Source organism: Pristis pectinata, chromosome 3, assembly GCF_009764475.1.
Source record: "Pristis pectinata isolate sPriPec2 chromosome 3, sPriPec2.1.pri, whole genome shotgun sequence".
NCBI classification, from domain to species: Eukaryota; Metazoa; Chordata; class Chondrichthyes; order Rhinopristiformes; family Pristidae; genus Pristis; species Pristis pectinata.
In genome coordinates, this window is record NC_067407.1 from 94,898,802 (window position 1) to 94,917,085 (window position 18,284).

The window sequence follows — 18,284 nt, forward strand, 5'->3', positions numbered from 1 at the left end:
TAGAGAACAGTATAATGGCATAGTGGTTATGTTACTGGCATCAGTAATTGAGAAAGATGGGATTGGAGTACGGGCCAAGCTCAAATTGCATTTAGAAATTTTGAATCTGGAACTAAATGGTTAACATGACTAAAAGTGCTCATGAATCTGAGAGGCATTACTGAAAAAACTGGTTCACTGATGTCCTTTATTCTTAATATATTTCAAGTTCCCCTTACCTTCTGGCCAGCATTTAACTTGCAATCAACATCACTAAATTAATCTAATCGCCAGATTGCTGTTTGTGGAAACTTTTTGTATGTGCAAATTACTTCTGCATTACCTGTGTTTCAGCAGAGATGACTCAGTAAAGTACTTCACTATTCGTGAAACACTCTGGGCCATTCTGAGTTCACGTTGTGTAAATTCAAATCACGTATTCCCTACAGGAATGTGGATCAGCAGTCTTTATTCAATCTGGCAATTTATAGGAGGTTCCAATCTATGCTAGTTTGTTGATTCTTAACTTCCCTCTGAATTGGACTAACAAGCAACCACTTAACTAGGTTCGGACAATAAATACTGGTCCTGCCATTAACAGCATGTCAAGGATGAATTGTGCAAAAAAAATCAAATCCCAGTTTAAACAATGGCCCTGAATTTAGTGAGAATGGCTGTTTGCACTTGCTAATGAGATCCACTAATGTTAATGAAGAGTGAGGCCTTGCTGAGCAGTAGGGTCTGTGGCCACTTAGATGGGCAGAAAAAGCTCTGACATAGAACAGTTGAACTAAAACTTTGGCAATCAGCCAACCCTTGGTAGTTAAATGCAAAGGACTTCAGATGCTGAAAATAAGAAACAAAGAAGAAAATGCCTGAAATACTCAACAGGTCAGGCAGTATCTGTGGAGGGAGAAGCAGGCTTTCCATTTCAGACAGAAAACATGAGAAACAAGCACGTTTCAGTTTACAGAGTGGGTTGGCAAGGTCAGAGGGATTATCTGTGAAAGTATGAAGGTCAAAGTTGTCAAGGGAATCATCACATGAAAGGGAAAAAACAGTGGTACAAATTGGAATTGAATTAACTAGCAGCACTGGGAGAGAGAAACAGAAAAACTGCTGACGTGAAATTGTTAATTCACTGTGAAATCTCAAGGGCGGCTGTGTGCCTCGAGGGAAAATGAGATGCTGTTGCTGGAGATTGTGGCATCTTTGGAACAGTGTAGGAGGATGAGGATGGGTCTGAGTGCGAGAGGGATGGACTGTCTGCAAGGTGATTGGTTGCCTGGGATTTCAGTTCTTCATTTAAATTCACTGGTAAAACTGAAGCTCATGAGCATCAAAGGGCAAGTGCTCAAATGTTTAGAGTCGTACATTGCACAAAGAAAGATTGTTGTGATTGTTAGAAGTCATTTGTCCCAACCTCAGGACATCACTGCAGGAGTTCCTCTATGATCATAGCCTTATCATCTTCATCAAAGATTCCTTATGTGCAAGGTCAGAGTCAGGAATATTATCAGATGATGCACAATGTTCCCTTCCGTTCTCAATTCATCAGTAAACGAAGCAGTCCTTGTTTGCATGCACAGGACCCAGGCATGGGCTGATTAAGTAACATTTAATGTCACAGGAGTGTCAGGCAATGATCATTTTCATCAAGAGAGTGTGACCACCTACCCTTCATATTCCATTGGCATTACCATTGCTGAGTCCCCCATCATCAACATCCAGGGGATAGGGTGGTCACCATTGACTAAAAACAGGATAGAGGCTGGGGATCGTGCAGCAAGTGACTTGCCTCCAAACACCTTAAAGCTTCAACATCTTGCAGGACAAAGTAGCCTGCTTTATTGCCATCCTCTCAACTACCATAAATGTTCATTTCTTCCACCTGCGACACAAAGTGGCTGCAGTGTATATCATCTGCAAAATAGTCTGTTGTTACTCACCTAGGCTGCACTGACAGCATTTTCCGAACAAGAGAGCACCACCACAAAGAATGGCAAGGATATCCGGTGAATGGGAACACCACCGCATATGTAGGTTCCCTGACAAGTCGCATGCCATCCTGACTGAGAATATATTGCTGTTCCTTTATCATCCTGGGACTTTTGGTTTAACAGCACTGTGGGATTATCTTTACTCGAAGAGCCGCAGTGATTGAAGAACGCAGGTCACTATCACCTTCACAAATGGATTTATGGAAGAGCAATAAATGCAAGACTTGCCAGCAAAGCCCAGATCCCAATAAAAGCTGAATGAATTTTAATAAAATCCTTTTGGCACTTGGAGTAAATATTGGCATTTCCTGACAACTTCCAACCCAATATATGTAATACATTTTTTGAAAAGGAATTCCGGAGTTGAATGTTGCAGAGATCTGGTGTGGTTGGGTGGGTGGTTGTGTTGATCAGACGTAGGGAGTGGGAGATGGCAGTTTACTTCTCTCCAGGTATGTAAAATAATCCATTTAAGATGAATCCACTCCCAACATGGCAACAGACATATAAGCAGAATAGGATAGATATGTCTATTTTGCACTGTTTCCTCACAAGCTCAGTCAGAATAATTGTACTCCTGTGTGTAAAACCTGCTTAACCATCAGATGTTTTAATGAACATTTCAAGTCAGTGTTTGTAGTGACTCAGTGGGAAGCGTCTTAATCTGAGTTAAAAGATGCTGGGTTTATCCCTGTACAGAGGCTTGAATGTAAAAATGTCGCCTGGTGCTCAAGAATACTGCACTGTTGGAGGTGATATTGTTTGGGTGAGATGTTAAACCAAGGGTCCAGATTCTCAGATGAATATAGAAAATGAATGGCACTCTTTTGAACAAGAGTATGGGTGTAATCCTTGGTGTCTTGGTTAATATTTATCCTTAAAACACTGGAAAAAATTATTGATCATTATCATATTGCTATTTCTGGGAACATTTTTGTATTGGGTGGGTGGGAGGGGTGATTCAAAAAACTGTTTCTAACAAGTGGCTGCACTTCAGAGAGTGCATCATAGCGTGTACAATTCTTTGGGTTGCCCTGAAGTCATGAAAGTTGCTCATTTAGCATTCATTGTACTGAATGGTAGAGCAGGCTCAAAGGGCTGAATGGTCTACTCTTCTGTTTTTTTGTATCTTTTTCCTCTATACACAGATAAAGAGCTTGATCGCTTCATCTTTATTTGCTGATGTCACATATATGCAGCAACATATATAATTATTGTTCATCATTTTGTTTTGTGAAAACAAAATTGAGAGTCAAGCAGTCTATTGCCCGAACAGACCCATTACTCCATGTTCTACTGTTCTGTCAATTGTCTTGTTCCTGTTGCATTCTGGTCTCTATTACCATTCATCTGCATGTTTGTATTCATTCTAATCTGAGGAATCCACCAGTCTCTGATGTAATGAATCCAGTTTGTTAATAATAAGCTAACAGTTAATTTATTGAAAAAAATAAAAAAGGAGAATCTTGAAAGCCCTCGGTAGGCCAAGCAGCATCAGCTGGGAGAGAGTAAATGTTTTGGATCAGAACCAGGTTTATCGTCACTGACAGCAGTACAGTGCAAAACATGAAAATTACTATAAGTTACCAAAAAATAAATAAAATAGTGCAAAAGAGGAATAATGATGTAGAGTTCATGGACTGTTCAGAAGTCTGATGGTGGAGGGGAAGAAGCTGTTCCTGAAACATTGAGTGTGGGTCTTCAGTACCTCTTCCCTGATGGTAGTAATGTGAAGAAGGCATGTCTTGGGTGGTGACGGTCCTTAATGATGGATGCTGCTGCCTTGAGGCACTGCCCCTTGAAGATGTCCTCTGGTGGGAAGGATCAAGGACCCTTCATTAGAACAGGAAAAGTGAGAAGAAAAGTTAAGGTCCAGAGAAGGGAAGGGGTGGAGGTAACTTACGGAATATCCGTAATAGGGTGGAGACCAAAGTTCTCAAAACAAATTACTTTTAAAAACCAACACTTGGAGACAAAGAAACAAATTTAAGTAAACAGGTGCAGCCATATCCACAGAGAGAGAGAGAAGGGGGGGAAGAAGCAAAGTGTTTATCCAAAATTGTTTAATTGAATATGATGTCCCAAGGACTGCAATGTGCCCAGATGGAAAACAAAGAGTTGCTTCCTCAAGCTTAATTTGGACATTGTTGGAGCAATTTAGGCAGTTGGAGACAGAGGTCAGAAACAGCTGAAGCATGGCAAAAGAGGAGCAGGAATAGGCCAAACAGCCCCTCATGCCTGCTCCACTATTCAATACAAGGGTGGAAGTTGGTAGCAAAGGTGATGAGTCCTGTTTAAATAACAGGAAGCCGCACCAATGTAATTGAGTGTGTGGGGTGGCGGGGGGAAGGGGGTGATTCCTGGGTGAAACAAAGACTGTTCTATGTATCCAGTGAAGAGATGGGTATTGCTTGGGCCCATGTGAGTTCCTCTGGCTAAACCTCTGATGGAGGGACTGGGTAAAATTGAGGAAGCTGTTATGGGTTTAAGGAGATGAAATAGAGCAATAATGGAAGGGGATGGGAATATAGAGGGCTTAGACATCAAAGCAACTGGAATTTGTCAAATTGGCAGCAGGTATCAGTGGTGTCATGGATGCAAGTGGGAAGTTAGTGGACAAGGAGATGAAGAATGGTGGGGCACGTGCACTTGTAGATCTTGGAGAGGAGGTAGAAATCGGCTCTGCAGATTTAGTGGCTGTGAAGGGAAGATCTCTTGAGGAAATGAGGCCAGTTGCTGGGAGACAATGATTTGATTTTCAATGGTGGGATCATGGTCCAGTGGAAGGTATGAGAAGGTTGGCTATGCTGAGTGACACTTAATTATCTTCGGATAATGCACCAAGTTGTTCCACATCATCATGCCTGAGTTCTCTGTACTTAAACAGCTGAGTGGAGATAATAGGCAACAATAATGAAGAAAACAGTGTGCATACTTGACCAGAAGCTGTCAGAGGGGGGATTATGGTAGCAAACATTAAAGATGAGTGATGTAATATGATAGGCTAATCTTGTGTCATAACTCAAACAGGTATTTAAATCCAATGAATACGAAGAAATGGTTTTATTTTCTGGCACAAATCAAAGGTACTATTTGAATCATAAGTAATTCTTAAAATTCATTGATGATTTGTGCAATTTATTTCTTGCCACTTCATGTGTTGTTGCCTTGTAATTGTTCCAATATTCTATATTTCGGTGTCTTGGATCCAAATGTGTTTTCTATACTGTTTCCCTTAGAGCCAGTGAGAGAGTTGGGTACCTGGAGAATGAGCTGAAGCAACTGCAGAACTTGCTGCAGGAATTGGAAGGCTGCCTACGGTTTCTGCAGGAAATTGAAGGTGATCTTGATGACTTGGCTAACACAGCTGAGAAAGAAGACACTTCAAAGGATAGTGCTGAGGTCAAGGGACTGAAACATCGATTGCACGTGAGTACCGGTTAAGGCAACTTAGAGTTAATGCAAAGTTAACACAGATTTGGTTCTAACTTGGATCACCTACTGGCATCTTCTGTGGATGTTCATCTCACCTGTAGCAATTTAAACACATCCTGTAAATGCTTTCCACATTAAACGTCCCAAAGATAAATCTGATTGGTGTGTGGAGACATGAGCGTGCAGATGCTGGAATCTGGAGCAACAAACAATCTGCAAATGCTGGAAACCCTCAGTCCTGATGCAGGATTTCGACCTGAAATGTCAACAATTCCTTTCCTTCCACAGGTGCTGCTTGAGTTTCTCCAGCAGATTGTTTTTTGCTTCTGATTGTGTGCTCTGCATATGGATGATCATACCAATCTTTGAGAGATACAATTCCAGTAGGTAGGTTTGTGATCACTCTGCTGTTTTGATTCATTTGCCAGTTAAGTTGGTGGAATCTGGAGCTGTGTAATGTGTATGTGTTAGAGGAAACTTGAATATCACAGTTGCATTATTACTCGATACAAGTTTGTGTAGTATGAAGGGAAATCCAGATGAGATTGTTTATTTGTGATTGTAGATCTGGGATTAGTGGGATAGTTGGAAGTCTGCAGAAATTGAAGTGATAGAGTCCAAGTGATTTTATCAAGTAACCTGCATGTGGTGCTCATCTTCTGGGGAAAAAAGGGGTACTGCATCTGTACATTAGGTATTGGTAGATCATACACGTTTCTTAAGCCTGGTTATGTTGTGAGACGGGCAAGGGCAGCTTTCAATAGATGCAATACTTTTGGCTTGCAGAAATCCACTGAATATGCGTTCCTAGTCATTGTAAAAATACCTTTCCAATGTAATGCAAGTAATAGTTTGGTCCTGTTGAGATGTAGTTCTCCTCCATGGCCAGCTGGAGGAGCCAGGTGGTTTTAATTGGTTATCTCAGGAAATGAATGAACTGGGTTAGCATAGGCCACTGTTTCATCTTTCAACCAACTCAAAACCATTCACATTTTCCATTTAAAGACCTAAACTTTTCAACTGTGAAATTGCCTGATGCACACTTTGCAAAGCCTTTACATATTTTTGCAAACTAAATATGTCCAAACATAAAAATGTAAATGGGCAGGTTGTGATGCAGAGATTAATAGATGTGTGCAGGTGGGAAGATTAGGCTTCCATAAAATCAAGGTTATTTCTTCCTTGAGGTAAAGTTTTCACACGGTGTTAATAAAATTTTATGGCTACTGCAGTACTGATAGGTCATGACTAAGAGAATCTACATACAGGTTGCAGGAAGATGTTATGATGTTTAAATGATTGATACTGAGCTTGCATTTAGATCACATTACATTTTCAGCTAGAATACCTTCAGTAAAAGAAGAGAGCCTTTTTGAAAAGGGAATTAGAAAACAAATAGCCAATAAAGGCATGTTGCTCATAAATTGCTGGACAAAATATAGCAGAATCACTGTGAACACTGGGGGGGGGGGGGGGGGAAAGGAACTGAAAATAGAAGATGCCCAGCATGCCACCTAGTCTCCGAAAGATGAATACAAGACCCCTCTGAAATGCCAGCTTCTCGTCCTCGGTGATGACCCAGATCTCACTTTGCTAGAAACGTGATATTTAAAAATGTGAGCAGTTTGCCTTCTTCACTGTGTTGTCCAGAGAAACAGAGGCCTTTTTCAGACATGGAAGTCTAAGCGGAAATAACACCAATGGTCTTAATATTGAGGGATTATATTGAAAAGAAATTTAATAAATACTTCAAAAGGGATGGTAAATCCATAATTATAGGGCATAAATACCTTTAAAATAAAAATTGAAGGAGAATGGGGGCACTTTGTGTGGAAGGTGAGAAAGAAATAAAGTAGAAAACCAGAAATGGGTGGAACCAGATTCCTGAATAGGTAGCAAAAGTGGGGGAACATTTAAACATTTATTAAAAGATGTGATGAAACTGCAAGGAATAAAGCTAAGGAGATGTCTTTATTGGGAACTTGTGTCAACATAAGTGAATTAGGCTGAATAGTCTTTTGAGCTGTGTGCACCCATTGTGTCTGTGCCCATGTCAAGATGCTAGTATTAGGGGCAGCCCTTGTCATTACTTGTTGTTTATAGGCATGATTGTCATGTTGCTTGATTTTTGGAACAACTGGCTGGCTCATCTCTATCTGCCCCTTCCTGTATCCCAATCATGACCTTCAGTTGCTGCTGAAGTATAGCCAGTGCCTATAGAGTTTAAATGTTTCAGCTGAAACTTCATCAGAAACTTGGAAGTGAAATAGGGGAGTAATAACAGGAATTGCTGGGTGTATTAAACAGCAGTGTCATTAGCAAGGGAAATGGAGTTAATATTTCCAGTTGATGACTTTTCATTAGAATTAGCAGGTTAGAGATGCTGTAGGTTTTAAACAGGTAAGAGATGGGGAAAGGAAGATAAGATCAAAGTGACATGTTGCGATTAAGTGGAACGTTGGAAAGGTTAAATGATAAAAGGGTTGAGAGTGCAAAGCAAGATGGATTGTTATTGGGATGAATAAAGAAACAAATGAGCTGATTGATGGGACTAGATAGATTGCTCTGCAAGGAGCTGGCATGGGTTTGATGGGCTGAAGGACTGCCTCCTGTACTTAAACATTTCAGAGATTCTTGGCACAGTGGCCTTATAAGTGGCTTCAACTGAAAAATAACCAATAGCCACTGTCCAGAAGAAATAGTAGTGATTATGATTTCAAAATATTTTACTCATAATCAAGAAAGCTGTAAAACATCCAATTAAGAGATGAGATATTTTTCAAGTGTACTTGCGTCTATTTGGAACTATCTTGGGGATGAAGGACTGAGAGTTCAAAGTGGGAGTAGGAAAGGGAAGAATGTTCAGGGGCATTGATGCAGATTGGTAGTGAGTTATCAGCTGACTTGGCTATAACAGAGCGAATAGTTCTTTTGGAATGCTCTAAGTATAGAGGAAGGCAAGTTGGGTTCGGTGGCAGAGATTAATCTGTTAAATGTGAGAATCTTTGCAAGGCCAACAGTAGTTCGGTCTTCAGATATTCAACTTGGGTGTTTTGCTTTTGTACAGTTAAATGAGGGCTTTCAACTTGAAAAACAAACAAGTAAGAGGTAATGAAAGAGAATCAGATTGATTAACCATTTAAAAATGACAGTGCAGTTGTTAGTCTGTTGCCTTAGGCTGAAAGCCCTTCCATGTTGGAGATTTACTGGCATTAAAGATGTCCTTAAGGCTCTTTGTGCAATTAATCCCTCCTGTCCTCGTCATCATTTTATTCAATTTCAGACTATAGCTTTTATTTCACCATTCGCTGCATTTCATTTTTATTTGAAAAACTAGAGAAATTCAATTGCTCTTTATCCACTGTAACCTTGGTATGAGTTAGGTGAATACAGGTAATGTCATTATCCCAAAAGATGGTACAGAGGGAGGCTGTAATATTCAGCAGTGAATTGTTAGAATGCTGCGTATGAATGATATTAAAGATTCATGGCAAGGTTCTTGCTCTTTCCTTCCTCATGCCATATTGTGCATACAACTGCAACAATAAATTTTCACTGTGTTAAATATTTAGATACACAGGGCTCACTGTCCACTACCTTGTATCCTTCTGTCTCAAATACCCAAAACAATCAAAGATCTTAGGAAAGAGGAAATGAATAGCTGGAAAACTGAAGCCATGCCAGAAAGCACTCCCATCATTAAAAATGTAAGTGAACAGCATGCACCTGTGGGATGATATTATGATGTGAACACTGGTGGAAAACAAAATCCAGCTGTGCATCTCAGCAATGCTAGGTTGTTGTGGACATGAATCCCCTCTCCCTCTCCTCCTTGCTGAGGATAGTAATTTTAAAGCTAATTTTCCAGTGCTTCACTTAAAATTTTGCTGACCTACTATTTTTGTATTAGAAAAGATCATATTGACCCAGAAAGACTTTTTTACTGTAAAAGTAAACTCAACTAGCTGAGTAGCACAGGTTCAAACTCCTGTCAGCCCAGCCCCAGGTCGAAGTGGAACCATAAACTGAATGCTTTCTGAGCAGCTTGCCCATAATCATGCACAGCAAACTCTAGAGAGGTTTATATGGAGCCTTCTAATACATTATTCTAACCTGCAGTCCAAGAAGGAAGCTTGGTCTAGTTTTGGTAAAGGTATTCTAGGTTCTTCCAACTCATTGGCAATGGAGCCTTACATTGTTTTGTGCTGCCCAAACTGAAGTCGAACTCTACAAGAATGACATCCTTTTTAGGTAAATAGTTCCTGACTGACTAAACTATACCAGAGTGTGTTGGTCAAGATAACCTTTGCCCAAGTGGAGTTGTAAAGCGAAGATGTGAATGCATCTCTTTTATTAATCTTTGTTTTCTTTTGCCCACTAAATAGAGTTCAGAAAGGGCTTGGATACATAGCAGCAAACAGTTGGGTTCCATTTGTAAAATAGCAAATCGACTTGCTGCACAACTGCAAAAGTAGAACCTCTGTCTGTGCGTGGAAGGGAGTCGTCCATCATGGTTTCAGATTGTGTTCAGAGATCCAGTCCTATTGGACAACAGTGCCTCAAAATATCCAGAAATGCACCAGGAATCCCACCAAGGCAGTTATGGTTCACTGTCCCCTGGATGCTGTTGTAATGCCTCTGTGTGCACACCTCTTCTGAATTTGTCTGATTCCTTTTGCTTGCATTTCATTAATGCACCACATTTGAGCAGAGGTGGGTTCCAGAACTCAGGAGTTTATTCTTGTACGGCTAGGGAAAATTTTGGAAGTGTGGCTTGTATTTGCAGTTCATTGCATGCAATCAGTTGACTATACTCGCCTTCCATTCTCGTGTGGATTTCTTCCATTATGTCCCAGCCACCCTCTGTGAAAGGAAGATGATGAAAAGCTCAAGAAGTACATTCAAAGTCTATTGTTGCTGAGATGGTGGCTGGCTTTGTGGTCAGGCAGCCCTACCCCTGGTGGTGAGTCGTGAGTGAGGGCTATGAAGTGTTAGTTTGCAGTGCATTATTGCTTTTGTGTGAGAACTGATTGAATCTCAGCAGTGTAAAGGTATGAATCATTCAAAACAATACTGTTTTGCACGTGATTATTTGTCATGCCAAAGTTAATTGTGTTGTGCAAGTATAATGTTCAGATTATGGGCAACACATGGCTGGCTGCATGGATGCTTGGAAATGCAGCAATTTTATCAGGAATAATAAATTCACAAAATGTAAATTTTATTCAGCTGTTTACTCTGAATGTGAATTAGCTAATAAATTTGGTTTAAGTTTTTATAACGCAAAATTAATTTATTTCACTTTTAGTGGAAGACGTGAGGATGCCCTTGTGTAATTCCTGCCAAAGTAAGAGTTCTGTCAACCTTTCACATGTTGAGAGAGAGAGTGCTCCATAGGCATGCAAATTCAGGAAGTAATTAATGCACCGTGAATGAGCTGACCTTTCATTGTACATTACCTGCAGGAATGAAACCATTACTCCAGGTAATGTACCTGAAAATGCATTGACACTTGCAGCTTTGGCCTTAACATTCAGACAAAGATGATCATCAAGCGCATGTATACCTGGGGTACTTTCTTGATTATTTATGAAATTGATTGATACATCTGTGTTCCTTGATAGTCTTGAGTTATCCCAGTTGTTGGAGCCAAAAATCAACATGCGGCAGATGCTGGGAAATCTGAAATAAAGCAGATGCTGCTGAAAGTACTCGGGGCATACAACATTTTGTGGAGAGGGAAATAGTTAATGTTTCATGTTGTTGACTTTTCCTGTTGAGTATTTCAAGCCTTTTTTGTTTTTATTTTAATTTGGAGTTGATGTGTATTGAGCTGGTTGATTCTTATTTTAATAATTTGACCTTTGTATGCTTTAGCTATTCATCTCCAATGCTCTCTTGGATGTGATAAGCACAAAACTAATGTAGATCAAGCAATTGCAGAATGAGGGGCATTGTAAATAGAGGCTGGGGAGTATTTTGTCTTCTCATCACCTCCATCTGGTTTCTTGAGAGCCATGGATTATGTGTACATAAAAAAAAATGATTGCCCTTGAGCTAGCTGCCCAATTCAGTAAGATTGTCTCTAATCCTGGGCCTCGTCCACTCTCCTACCCAACCTCCACATCCTCTGATTTCTTTTGTATCTAAACATCTGTTGATGAACTTAATAAATAAGCAGCCACATCTCCCTGAGCGAGAGATCCATGAAGCTGTGTCAAAAGGAATCTCCCCTCATTTAAGATGTAAATGCATAGCCCCTTATCCTGAAACTGTGTCCAAAATTCAAGATTGCTTGCAAAGTTAAGTAGCCTACTCTGTCTCTCAAATTCTTGTACATCTCAAAGAGATCTTCTCTCATTCTTCTGAACTCCAGTGATCTGATTATAGGTTAGTCTTATTTAGTCTTTACTTATAAGGACAGCCTCTTATCTGGGGAATCAGTCTTGTAAATCAGTGCTGCATTCAGCACTGTTTCAGATCAGTCACCAAAGCCATCTCATCTGACAGTCAGTATTTCTATTAAATTTGCAAAGAAATGAATCATTTTTACACTTGGCTTTTGGCCTGGTACTGTCAGTCATTAGCTCAATAGTCAGTGGGTATTGATTATATAATAATTGGTAGCTTTTGATTGACATTTGAGGCCATAATAGAAGCCAGCCATTGTAAACTGAATGGAACATTGAATCACAGAGTCAAAGGATTAACTTATGGCCAAGTCATGCTGTCAACTAGTGGATCACTGGAGAGACAACTGCCAGTCAGCTGTAGTGTGTGGGCATCTGACCTCCTGCTCTGTTTCTGAACTTGGTATTGAGTGCAGTGGTGTCAAATAATGATTTGAACTGAGGAGCAGAACATACTTACCTGGATGATCAACAGTACTGGAGCCATTGCCTTTACCTAGCTCATTTGAATGGTGTTGTTGAACTTCAGTAACAAGATGTGAAAGTAAGCCACTTCTTAAATTTTATAAATGTAATGTTTTAATTTCTGTAACAAAGTCAACTTTTCATTTTAATCAATGTATAATTATTTTCTACTTTTTTTATTTACATGATGCTGATCATTGACACCAAAGGAATGGAAATGGATTTTGAGGGCATGACCTGTCAAAGGAAATCTCTAGTTGGAACTTCAGTTTTCACTGCCTGTGGGCTAGTCACCACTTGCAGCCTGCTCTGCTTTATGGTTGGGCCAGCCACAGCAGCAATGTCAGGAGAGTATTAGGAGCCATGCAGCAGCACATGTTAGTTGTCTATGGGGTTGGTATGGAGTATGATGTGCAAGGCATGGGCTGGGTCCAGTGAGATCCAGCTCTTTTACAGGTGATCTGAGATGTTGGGTTTTCAACTGACTGAGGCCATGAGCTGCATTTTTTCATTCTGAGGGGATGAATATGGAAGGTTGGATTCCTGCCCCTTGTGGCATTTTATCTTGATTAACTTCTAAACACAATATTAACATTTGAAACAGAATGAATAAAATTTATATTTTGTAATTTTGGCAAATTTAATTTGGAGAAGCATTCAATGCTCCTCAAAAATGCTGTTGTAGTGCATTTTAACGAGTTCAATTTGATTGTCAAGCAATATGGGACAACATAAGAAGCTTGGCAAAGCTACTTGAGTTTTGTATTTAATGGGTTTGAAGGGAGCAGTTCAAATTAAAGTCTGTCCCCAGATAACAGACCTACTCATTGAGCAAGTAGTGGCTGCAATTTTTTTTTGTTCTTCTGTGCTGAATCCAAGTTAGCTTTAGTTCATGTGTTATGAACATAAGGAATATTTGTTGTCAAGTCTGTTAGCAATGGGGTATTTTATGTTGTTCCAAAAGGTATATAAATGCAAATTGTTGACTCATTGCAGGAGCGAGTCTTACTGAGAAAGAAAGCAAGATGATGTGGTGGAATGAGTGAAGGGGAGAGAGCTGAGAGGAGGGGTGTCCACCCAGGCTATAATTCCCTCCCCACCCCACTGCCAGCAGTAGTGTACTGGGCCCACTTCAGCATCGACCTGCTGATCTGAGGCTATTGACACTGGCTGTCTTGTTCCCCACCCAAAGAAAATTGCCAAGGAAATGACACCCAGCAATGGCACATGGGATTTTTCTCTGAGCTAAAGAGGGGGCGAGGACAAGGAAGGGAAGAGATGCAGTAGGTGGACAGCAGAGGGTCAGACCAGAGAGAGAGAAGTGCACAGTGCAAGGAGGGAAGGGAGGGGGTCCAAGTGATAAGGTCCGAGGGTTGGAGGGAATCGTCTGAGGCTGGGTCAGAGGAGGTGTAAGGGGCAGGGATGTCAATAAAGAAGAGAGTCAGGCACAGGAAGGTTAAGGGTGAGAGTAGTTAAGGGGAGTTGTGGTAGGGGAAACTAGGAGGAGACACTGTTCAAGGGCATCTGTGCCCAGGTCTGGTGGGTGAGTACTTGCTGACAGGAGCTCAAGTGTTTGTCCACCCTATGTATTAACATCCATGTCGTAGAGCCAAGTCTCCTGTTGTCTTGAACACCTTTGCCACTTTATTCGGATTGTGCACATTGAAGTCTGTGTGATAACTGCTGTGAATGGCTATTCCATGTTAAGTCATACACAGGTAGTACTGCTCAATATAAAGTTGGGAGACACCTGTGTGGACAGTCCCAACAGCAGCAGAACTGAACTATCTTAGCCCAGGCATTCAGACCCTTTGTCATTGACTGTCTCCTGAGTGAGACATGGAGGCACAAGAGTCTTGAGGTGCTGGAATCTGAAGCTACAAAATATCTGCTGGAGGAACTCAGCAGGTTGAGCAGCATCTGTGGGGGGTAGGGTCTTGATACAGGATTTTGACCCAAAATATTGACATTTCGCCCGCCCTCCCATCCCCACAGACACTGCTTGACCTGTTGAGTTCCTCCAGCAGATTGTTTGATGGTCAGTTTATGGGCCAGCTCAAAGAGAAAGGCAGTGGCTGCATTGCCTTCTTGAAGGACAGATTGGTAGAGGAACACCATCTTCATGGGGCGAGTTTTGCCTTCAAGAATAAGATGGTCTGGCATCTCAGTGAATTACTCCTGTAAGGTAAGTGAACTTCTTGTGACCCTCTGGCTCATTGTAAAGCAAAACCAGCTCTTTACAGTCATGAGCATATAAGGCAAGGAATGGAGAGATATAGACCATGTGCAGGCAGATGGGAGTAGTTTAATTTGGCTTTGTAGTTGGCACAGACATAGTGGGCCAAATGGCTTGTTCCTGTGAGGCCCAACCCTGGAAATCGCAGATGTGGCCAAGGTCAATTTTTAATCTGACCTTGAAAAAACTCTGGCCCAAGTCCCAGAAGGAGCAAATTGATCTTACAGGGTGACTTCAGTGCCAGGGTCAGAAAGGCTGCATCCTCGGGAAAGGTGTGATTGGTAAGGAGAGAGTAAAGTGTTTCAGTTGGAGTCGTCCTCTTGATAAAATGCTTGGAGCAACATCCTGTTTATCAGGGAGTCAAGCACACAACTTTATGGCACTATCTCTGATTCAGGTGCTGGCATGTGTTTGATTATGTCATGGTCTAAAAAATCCCCAAAATGTCTGCATCAACTGTGGTGTGACAGGTACCAATGATGGACTGATGCACTGACCACTGCCTCATTTGCACCTTAGTTCCTTGCCCCAAAACAAACAATGGTACCAATGCAAAGCAATAAAGTCTCAAGGATCCTGCAAAGCTAACTCTTCTCAGATGGTGAAACAATCTGGAAGGAACAATTAGCAGAACTCAAGGGCATTGTCAATGTCCTGGACTCTGTTCTACAGCAAACTGAGTGGTCCAGCCTCACTGCTACCTTTGATCAATCAAAGTCAGTCATATTGGACGCTAACTGAGACAGAAGGCAGCCTCAGGAGCAGATGGTATCCCTGCTGAAGGTCACAAATTCACAAACCTTCCCCCCCACATCTGTGGAAAGAATTGGTTTATTATTGTCACTTGTACCGAGGTACAGTGAAAAACTTGTCTTGCATGCCGTTCATACAGATCAATTCATTACACAGTTCATTGAGGTAGTACAGGGTAAAAACAACAGAAGAATACAGAGCAAAGTGTCACAGCTACAGGGAAGTGCATTGCAGGTAGACAATAAGGTGCAAGGTCATAACAAGGTAGATTGTGAGGACAAGAGTCCATCTCATCGTATAAAGGAACCGTTCAATAGTCGTTTCATATTGGGATAGAAGCTGCCTTCAGCCTGGTGGTATGTGCCCTCAGGCTCCTGTATCTTCTGCCTGATGGGAGAGGGGAGAAGAGAGAATGCCCCAGGTGGGTGTGGTCTTTGATTATGTTGGCTGCTTCACCAAGACAGTGAGAGGTAAAGACAGTCCAAGGAGGGGAGGCTGGTTTCTGTAACGTGCTGGGCTGTGTCCACAACTCTTTGCAGTCTTTTGCGGTCCTGGGCAGAGCAGTTGCCATACCAAACCGTGATGCTTTCTATGGTGCATCGATAAAAGTTGGTGAGTGTCAAAGGGAACGTGCCAAATTTCTTTAGCATCCTGAGAAAGTAGAGGCACTGGTGAGCTTTCTTGGCTGTGGCGTCTACATAGTTGGACCAGGACAGGCTGTTGGTGATGTTCACTCCTCAGAACTTGACAGCATCATTGATGTAGACAGGTGCATGTACACCGCCCCCTTTCCTAGAGTCAATGACCAGCTCTTTTGTTTTGCTGACATTAAGGGAAAGGCTGTTGTCATGACACCATGTCACTAAGCTCTCTATCTTCTTCCTGTACTCTGACTCATCGTTATTTGAGATACGGCCTACTACGGTGGTATCATCTGTAAACTTGTAGATGGAGTTAGAGCAGTATCTGGCCACGCTGTCATGGGTGTATAGGGAGTAGAGTAGAGGTCTGAGGACTCAGCCTTGTGGGGCACCAGTGTTGAGAATAATCATGGTGGAGGAATTGCTGCCTATCCTCACTGATTGTGGTCTGTTGGTTAGAAAGTCAAGGATTCAGTTACAGAGGGAGGTGTTGAGTCCCAGGTCTAGGAGTTTGGTGATGAGTTTGCTTAGAATTATAGCATTGAAGGCAGAGCTGTAGTCAATAAACAACAGTCTAATGCAGGAGTCTTTACTGTCCAGATGCTCCAGAGCTGAGTGTAGGGTCAGGGAGATGGCGTCCACTGTAGACCTGTGTTGGCAGTAGGCGAATTGCAGTGGGTCGAGGTTGTCTGGGAGGCTGGAGTTAATGTGTGCCATGGCCAGCCTCTCGAAGCATTTCATGATGGTGGATGTCAGAACCACTGGTCGGTAGTTATTAAGGCATGTTACCTTGTTTTTCTTGGGTACTGGGATGATAGTGGTCTTCTTAAAACAGGTAGGAACCTGAGATTGAAGCAGGGAGAGGTTAGATATGTCTGCAAATACCCCTGCCAGCTGATCAGCACAATATCCAAGTACGTGGCCAGGGACATCATCTGGGCCAGATCCTTTCCTCGGGTTCACTCTCCAGAAGACTGATCTTGCGTCCTTGATGGTGACCATAGGTTCAGTTGCATTGGAGGCTGTCAGGGTGGGTGGTGACAATCCATTCCCCTTCTGTTCAAAACGCACATAGAATGCGTTAAGCTCATCAGGAATGGATGTGCTGTTGTTGACTATGCAGCCCAACTTCGTTTTGTAGCCCGTTATAGCATGCAAGCCCTGCCGCAACTGACGGCTGGTCTGGGACTCTGTTTTGAGTCGGTATTGTCTCTTGGCATTCCTGATAGCTTTACTGAGGTCGTATCTCGATTTCTTGTAGATTTCAGGGTCACCTGAATGGAATGCAGCAGTCTTCGACTTCAGTAAGGAGTGGATCTCCTGGTTCATCCATGGTTTCTGGTTTGGGAACACTCGTATTTTCCTCTTTTATACACAGTCCTCAACACACTTGCTGATGAAGTCTGTGATGGTGGTGACATACTTATCTAGGCTGGCAGCTGAGTCTTTGAACATGGACTAGTCCACTGACTCAAAGCAGTCGCATAGAAGCTGATCTATTTCCTCAGACCAGCACTGCACGACTTTCTGTACTGGATCCTCCTGCTTCAGTTTCTGTTTGTATGTAAGGAGGAAGAGCACAACCTGGTGGTCTGATTTACCAAAGTGAGGGCAAGGGGTGGCTCGGAGGCACCTTTGTTGGTTGTATAGCAATGGTCAGGGGTGTTTGGGCCCCTGGTAGGACAGGACACGTGGTGGTATTACTTTGGTAACACACTCTTGAGGTTGACCTGGTTGAAGTCACCTGCAATAATGACTTGCAATAAAGGGAATGCTTGGGAATCTGACAGGTGCCATAATTGTGATCGCCTTCAAGGAAAGAAAAAGATTCAACTCTGGTTACTGCTGAGGGGTCTCCCTGATGTCTGCTCCCAATGGTAGGGGAGCTGTTTGCTCAATTGCAGTGTCAGTTCTGTCAATTTGGAGACACAGTGAAAATGAAATATAAACAAAGGATGTTGGAAATACATGGCTGGACAAGCAGCGTCTGTGGAGAGAGAAAAAACGGTTAACTTTTCCAGTGGTTAACCCTTGCAGAACTGAGAAGTTCAACAAACAATGTTTTAAGTTGCAGAGAAGGAGGGGGCAGGTGTTGAGATGAGATGGAGAGAACAAAAATAATATCTTTGGGATGGAGGCAAAGAGAAAATGGATGTTGGTTGACAGTGAATGATGAAGACTTAATAATAGCAGCTAATCTGTGTCGTTGCCTCGATTTCTCTCAGTCTTTCTCAGTGATGCTACATCTCACCTCCAACGATCTTCTTGGTAGAGTGGAGCTAACCTACTGAGCAAATGGGAAAGTGTTCATCCAATGTCACCTCCATTCCAGAACCAGTGATACCACAACTTAAATTGTTCAGCT

General features: G+C 41.9%; 1 protein-coding gene across 1 annotated transcript in view; it reads left to right on the forward strand.

The window, feature by feature from the left end:
• LOC127567749 (dystrophin-like) overlaps window positions 1-18,284 on the forward strand; it is a 358,665-nt gene that overhangs the window by 183,802 nt on the left and 156,579 nt on the right. Inside the window, 1 exon segment of the mRNA XM_052010734.1 lies at window positions 5,219-5,408. Within this exon segment, the coding sequence (XP_051866694.1) occupies window positions 5,219-5,408 (190 nt within the window).